The 6,621-nt window shown below is 58.2% G+C and overlaps 2 protein-coding genes across 18 annotated transcripts in view; one reads left to right on the top strand and one right to left on the bottom strand.

Moving 5' to 3' along the window:
* Positions 1 to 6,621, top strand: part of RALGPS1 (Ral GEF with PH domain and SH3 binding motif 1) — a 284,196-nt gene that overhangs the window by 160,716 nt on the left and 116,859 nt on the right. The gene's annotated exons all lie outside the window — the stretch shown is intronic.
* The window catches only part of ANGPTL2 (angiopoietin like 2), a 33,776-nt gene continuing 27,190 nt past the window's right edge, over positions 36 to 6,621 (bottom strand). For all 3 annotated transcript variants that reach the window (XM_006154091.3, XM_006154092.3, XM_027774053.1), the window contains exons 3-5: positions 5,032 to 5,225; positions 3,422 to 3,692; positions 36 to 1,734 (exon numbers count right to left, since the gene is read on the bottom strand). In XM_006154091.3, coding sequence (XP_006154153.1) covers positions 1,535 to 1,734; positions 3,422 to 3,692; positions 5,032 to 5,225 — 665 coding nt within the window. In that variant the 3' untranslated portion in view covers positions 36 to 1,534. The remainder of the gene's footprint in view (positions 1,735 to 3,421; positions 3,693 to 5,031; positions 5,226 to 6,621) is intronic.

The raw sequence follows: 6,621 nt of genomic DNA, 5'->3' as shown, positions 1-6,621 counted from the left end.
GCTGAACCGGTGACACTCAGTGTAGACACAGCCGATCGCGCTGACGGCTTTATTGCAGAGTTGTGGCATTACAAGGATAATCTGGGAATATATTAAGGAAAACCCTCCCTTTTATGTACACAGAACATGCTACATGGTACACTTTGTGAGAAATGCTGAGGTAATAGGCACGCGCCCAGACACGGACAGTACCCACGGCCAACACCTCGCACGCCCCGACCCTCGTGCCACTGGGGAGGCTCTCACCTTCCTGGCTCGTCTCCTGTTCCTTGCTTGGCCATAGTCCTGGTAGCGTTGAGTCTGACGCTTGGTGGCCGACAGGACACGGAAAACCACCGTGCTGCAAGGCAGCACACCCACTGCAGGTCCTCTAGCCCCGGATTGCTCAGTAACTCATGCAACGTGGCCAGTTCTCGTTCTGGGACACCTGTTCCGCAGGGATGTGTGGTCTGGGGTGAGAGGCAGACTCAAGGGGACCGAGAGCATGCGATCTTGGTCTGGAGCCACGTGGGGGCCCTGGCGATCCGCTGGTGACTCCTCTTCCACCTAATGTCTCCTGGCGATGTAGGTTATTATTTGTGTGAAGGTTAAAATGACATGAGGCTAGCGTACGAGTGGGAGATACGAGATGTGAGTGCATCATCTGCATGCCGGTGTAGCCTGTGGCCTGGCCTTCCCTTTCCTAGTTCCCACCCGGAGGCTGATGAGTCTGGCCTGGAAAGAAAAGTCTGTGGGACAGAAAGGCAGCAGTAGGCGGGCGAGGGGCCTTGAACGACAGGAGTGGCCAGAGGCCAGTCCGGATGGCACCTGCGGGGGTGCCGGAGGAACCAACAGGTAGGTAGGTGAGCGGCGGACAGTCCTGAGAATGGGGGAAAGAGCACAAGTGGAGAGGGAGGGGATTTTGAAATCCGATTAGTACCTGAAGGGGTTTTTAAGGAAGGGTGCTGGGAACCCCTCTGAGAGACTGGCACTGTAGACTGGCCAGGTTCACAGGTGCCAAGTCGTGTTCTTAGACCAGGCTCCACAGTCTGTGATCCGCCCTTGGGCTCAAGTAGCACAACGTTAAGGAAATCCTCTTCCCTAAGCAGCGCTGTCCGGCAGCTCAGGCATCTGAGATGGAGTCCGTGTGCACTTAGGGGAGTAAGGCTGGCCTCTCGGGGTATCTAGTCCTGTCACGTGACAACCCGAATGCACGCCTAGGGGCTGTGCACACACGTGTGTAAGGGAGGCTCCTACACACATATGTCAGGAAGGTATCTTGCTGTTGCTTTTATCGGAGGGACTCAACGTATGTAAAGAAAGCTTTGTCTGCAGTCTTGTCCTGGAGACCTGGGGGGGCGGCCTGGGGGGAAGAAGAGCAGGCGGGACCGAGAACACTGTCTTGGTTCAGCTCTGTTGTCCGCCACTGGGACTCAGGAAAACAGGAGCCAGCGTCTTAGTCCTCCCAGCCCCAGGTCGAGCCGGCTGGAGCTGCTCGTCGCGCCCACAGTGTGGCCGGGGCGGGCCCCGCCTCGGGAGGTCAGGCAGCCGCGGCTTAGTGGAAGGTGTTGGGGTTGGGCCGGATCATCATCACCACCTTCTTGAGCGAGTAGGAGCCTCCTCGGAACTCAGCCCAGTAGACGCCGTCCTGGTAGCGGCTACGGTAGTGGCCCCCGCGGTACCAGACCCCGTTGAGGTTGGAGTGGGCGCAGGCGTTGTACCACCAGCCTCCCTTCTGGTAGTGGGCACAGTTTCCTGCAGGAGAGAGGGCGTCAGGAGGCCGTTTTCCCGGGCCCACAGTTTCATGGGGCCTTGAGCAGACCCCTCTCTCTGTGGGTCAGGCTCGGGGAGGGGTCCGAGGCCACGCTCAGAGCTGCTCAGACCTGCTTTCCAGCTTGGCTCTACAGCTAGCCACTGTGTGACCCCAGACAAGCAGCCTAGCCTCTCCCAGGCATTTATTCTCATCTGTAAACTGAGGGGAATAATGCCACCCCACGGGACTGACGATTAAAGGGGCTGCCAGGGGAGGCCCCCGTGGGGTTCCAACACCACCAGTTCCAACAGGAACCGGAATGGCAGCGATGGTTTGAGGAGAGGGGGAGTTTTCTGAGGACTGTTTAAGAGTTGAAGCTGTTGGGTCAGGAATCTTTATAACATGACGGAAAAGTGTTTAAGATGAAATGCCCTCCCGTTCCTCCCCAGCCTGCAGCCCATCCAAGTAATGTTCGTATTATTTCACAAAAGGCAGGTATTTCCATGGAACTTGGCATTATCAGAACACGCTGAACCTTGCTGCCAAGGACAAGCAGTACCAAGTGTGGGCGAGGCGCTGTCGGCCACAGCAGAGGGCCAGGGCGCTGCCGCGGCCAGGGTGCTCTGGGCTAGAGCGATCCCCAGTTCCCTGGCTAGGCCTGGGGAGGGCAGCTCACATCACAGGACTTGGAGTGAGACCTCCCCACCTCAGTGTGGAGGAACCAGGGCTTGCCGATTCTGGGGCAGTCCTCAGAGCTTGCTCGGGGGACGGGGAGCTTCAGACTGGGCAGGAGCAGCCGAGCTCGCCCACCAGAGCAGACTCGGCCTTGGCCCGGCCCGGAGGTGGCATCGACTGCTGATGCCATCAGGTGGGGCCAGCCTCCGGGAACCCGGCTTTGCTGACCTTCCCAACCTCTCAGGCACCAGGGGCCTCATCTCGAGAAATGGGGTATGGGGCCTCGGGAGCCATAACTGAGCAGTTGGCTGTCCACACTCGGAGCTGGACCATCCGTGCATCTGGTCGTTCCCTCCTTGTGTTTTATTTGTAAAGACTTCAAGGGAAAGGCCTGGATTTGAGGCACGTGATCTGGACAGATCTCTCCTGTTGGGTTTCCTCCGAACAGCTTCCTTCCCACACTGCACTGCCATCCTGTGCTCACGGCACTGCCCGGGGGAGAGGCCGCGTGTGCCGGCCCTGGCTGTGTGCCAGGTCATAGCCCAAGCACCCAAGGCAGCGTCTCTATCTGCTCCCATGCCCCGCAGGGTAGGCGCTCACATCCACACGTGCAAACAGAGAGCGAAGATGAGGCGAGGCAGCCTGAGGGGGGCACAGGCTGGCAGGTGTGGGCCAGCACTGGGACCCAGGGGGCCTGGCCCAGAGCCCTTGGGGACCTGTGGCTCTGACTCCGGGGCCCTCAGATGTACAGATGATGAGGGCACAGCCCAGCACATCCACCCACCCTGGCCCCGGGGCACTTGTCTGTGTGTTTCGTAGTCCCTCTCCTTTCCCTCTTGTACATGCCACTCCGACCCAGCTTTGTGAAGGGTCTGTGGGCAGGGGGCAGAGGAGGGGACTACCAGGGATGGGTACAGATCGGGCAGCACTTCCTGTCCTCAAGCCCTGGAGTCACGGGCTCACACTTTGCCCTCTTTCCCCTGCCCGACTCCTAGTTTGACTGGGTTCGCCCACCTGTGTAGACGTCATGGTCTCTGTCCAGGGTGGTGAACTGCTTGCCATTGTGCCAGGTGAAGGAGTCGCCCGCGTTGCCGTGGTAGCGCCCCAGCCGCAGCTTGTAGTACTCGCTCTCGGGCTCCAGGCGGAAGCTGGCGTACTCTGCAAAGACCTTGCGGCCCGACCAGTCCTCCATGGTCACCAGCAGCTTGTAGTTGCCTTGGTTCGTCAGCCAGTATATGTTCTCCAGGCCCAGCCAGTACTCGCCGTCGATGTTCCCGAACCCTTGCTGGGGAGGCGAAGAGGGTCAGCGCAGAGCCAGCGGGATGGGCCGTGGACACAGCCTCGCGGAAGGGAGGGCCGGGACAAGCGGAGCTTGATGCAGCCTGGGCTCGAAGCCCACCCCACTCAGCAGTCTGGGGAAGGGTCACGCCCTCTTTCTGAGCCTCAGTCACGTAGAGAGGGCCTACTCTGTGCAGGCACCCGTGTGGGCCCCAGTCCTCACTGTCCCGGGGGTGCTGCAGAACCTTCCCCACAGGGCTCTTCCTGCAGGGAACATGCGTGATGGTGTAAACTGAGGGCCTGGCACCCAGGAACACAATGGGCATTCCTTGAAGTCCCTGACCTTTCCTGAACTCATTTCCATCTGGGGTGAGCTGGGTCATGTGTGAGGGTCACGTGTGAGCACTGATGCACTAGAGAGGTGTGGGCTATGACTTATGGTTGAAACCTAGAAACCTAGAAACCCTATGCATAGTTTTTCCCATAATTTGCACTTGCACGAACTTTTCGAAGGCCACCTGTGTTACTGTCACCCCCTAGAATGGGTGAACCGAGGCCCAGAGACCCAGGGTCAAAAGTGCCTGTGGGTGAACCGGGAGTTGAACCAAGAACCTAGTCTGGATCTGTACTGTCCTGCCTCTAAGGGAGAGGGTGAGTCAGGGAGTGTGTCTTCAGGACCTCTAAATTAGGAAGTGGAGGAAGAGGAGCAGACGGCAGAGACACAGCCCATCCGAGGTAGGCTCATGAGGTGAGCTGGGGACGACGAGGACAGAGGGTACCTGAGAAGGAGGCACCACTGAGACATGTACAGCAGGCTCCGGGGCTGAGATGGCTTCTGGACGTGGGGTCAGAGCCTAGCTGCAGTCACTCTGCCACTTCCTGACTGCAGCCCTGAGCCAATCTCTCTACCCTCCACCTGTACGCTGGGTCGATACCAGCATCCCACTCATGGTGTTCACGAGGTTCAACGGGGCGATGCCGAAAGCTCTGTGTGCTGCCCGGCACATGGCCGTGCTCAGTGACCAGAGCCGCCCTCCCACCCTCTGTTTAGAGGAGTCAGAGAAAGTTACGACCAAGCCTAGTGGCCCTCCTCAACAAGAAAGAGCATTTCAATTCCCTTCGAATCAGAATCAGGGAGCCCAGGGCCAGACCCTGAAATTGGTACCCAAGCCATTCAGGTGGAGGGGTCACTCCAGCCAGTTATGGGGAGCATCTTACTCCCAGCTGTGGTCTCCCTCAAGGAGCATCTGTTCTTGATGCCCATGAGGAGTGAGTCCTGAGGCTCCCAGGCCCCGGGAGTAGCCCCCAGAAGGCCCATGTAGGAGCCAGGCCCTGCCGGCTCTTACCTTGTACGTCTCCCAGTTCCTGAAGAAGTTGACAGAGCCGTCCAGGCGCCTCTGGATGACAGTCCAGCCCCCGGGGTCGTGCCTCTGGTCACACCACACCTGCATGAGGCGGTTGGTGTTCTCCGGCTTCACCAGGTAGATGGAGCTGGTGTCATGGCCGTCCTCCAAGGCCTGCAGGCAGTCCCTCCAGGGGCCTGGAGCACAGACATGCACATGTCACAGACTGGCCTGCCACTGGGTTGTACCCTGGCTGTACCCACGCAGGCACAACTTCCGGCAGGGTCCAGCTTGAAGCCGCAGGCCTGTGGTTTGAAGGGACCAGTTTTTGTCTTGTAAATTTGGGAAATAATGTGATCTAAAGAAAAGAGCCCAGGCTGGGGGTCAGAACCCAAGCCCGCCCTCTTTGCACGCAGGCTCTCACATGGCGTGACCTGGGGCAAGCTTCCTCGAGCCTCTTAGTCCCCAGTTTCCCTCAGTTACAGAAAGGAGACCACGTCCGCCTCATTCAGGGCTGTCCAGATTACTGAGGCTATTTGTGTGGATGTTCCTGAGGGATTTCTTATTAGTTACATTGGAACAAAGAGACCCGTGCCTGCTCTGCGTGGTAACCCCCCAGCACCACGCAGGCTCTGCGACCCACTCCAGGCTGCTCTTCCTGAGAGTGGGGGCACACCCTGCACCTCCCTTCTGACCCCACGTCCACCCTCCTGGGGCGGTGCTCCATGACAAAGCTGCAGTTTTTAGGAAATGAACTTCTTCCATGGAGTCATGGGGGCCCAGACCCTGCCCAGATGTTGTCTACACAGCCAGAGACTTCTGGGTATTCCTGGGTATTCCCACTGTACCCAGGTGTCCACCAGGCCCTTTCCAGGCCAATCTCTATATGTTCTGAAGGGTGCTCCCTGAGGGCCCACAGGTCCCTGAACTTTAGAGTGGTGCCCGGGACACATCCCGAGCCGTGGCTCCTGGCATCACAGAGCTTGGGAAGCCTGGTCAGAGGGGAGTGTCACTGGGGACTGGAAGGGCTGCCGTGGGTCTCTCGGCACTGCTCCATTGCCCCTCCGTCCCCTAGTGCTTTCCTATGCCCCCACATCAGTCAGTCGTCAGCAAGGTCCAGACGCGCTGAGGCCTTCCATAATCTGAGGAACTTTCAGGAAGTGTGCAAGACCTAGCCATTCAACCTCGTATTTTAAAATAAAATCACCATTTTGCTTCAGTCTCTTCAAAATATTCTGCAGGTGGGAACCAGCAGTTAGCGTAATGGCTATGTCGCTGGACTCCCACGTAGTCGACCGCGGTTCACGTCCCGGACCCAGTGGCTTAAAACTCACGCCAGGCGCGTGTGCGTGCGTGCCCATGATCCCGAGAGGAGAATGGAGGAGAAGGGATTGCGGCGTGACCATCCCCCCTGGGGGGTGATTTCTCGCTTTCTGTCTCTATGTCTCTCTCTGTCTGTCTGGCGAGCGCACGCGCCCTATAGCGAAAATCTCTCAAAAAAAAAAAAAATCATGCAGGGTGTGTGTGCATGCATGCCCAAAATCTTAAAAAAAAATATTCTGCAGGTCAAAAATTGTTAAGATCGAAACTGCT

Source organism: Tupaia chinensis, unplaced genomic scaffold (genome assembly GCF_000334495.1).
Source record: "Tupaia chinensis unplaced genomic scaffold, TupChi_1.0 Scaffold000394_1, whole genome shotgun sequence".
NCBI classification, from domain to species: Eukaryota; Metazoa; Chordata; class Mammalia; order Scandentia; family Tupaiidae; genus Tupaia; species Tupaia belangeri.
Note: the sequence above shows the minus strand (reverse complement) of the source record. Positions and strands in the feature narration are given on the sequence as shown.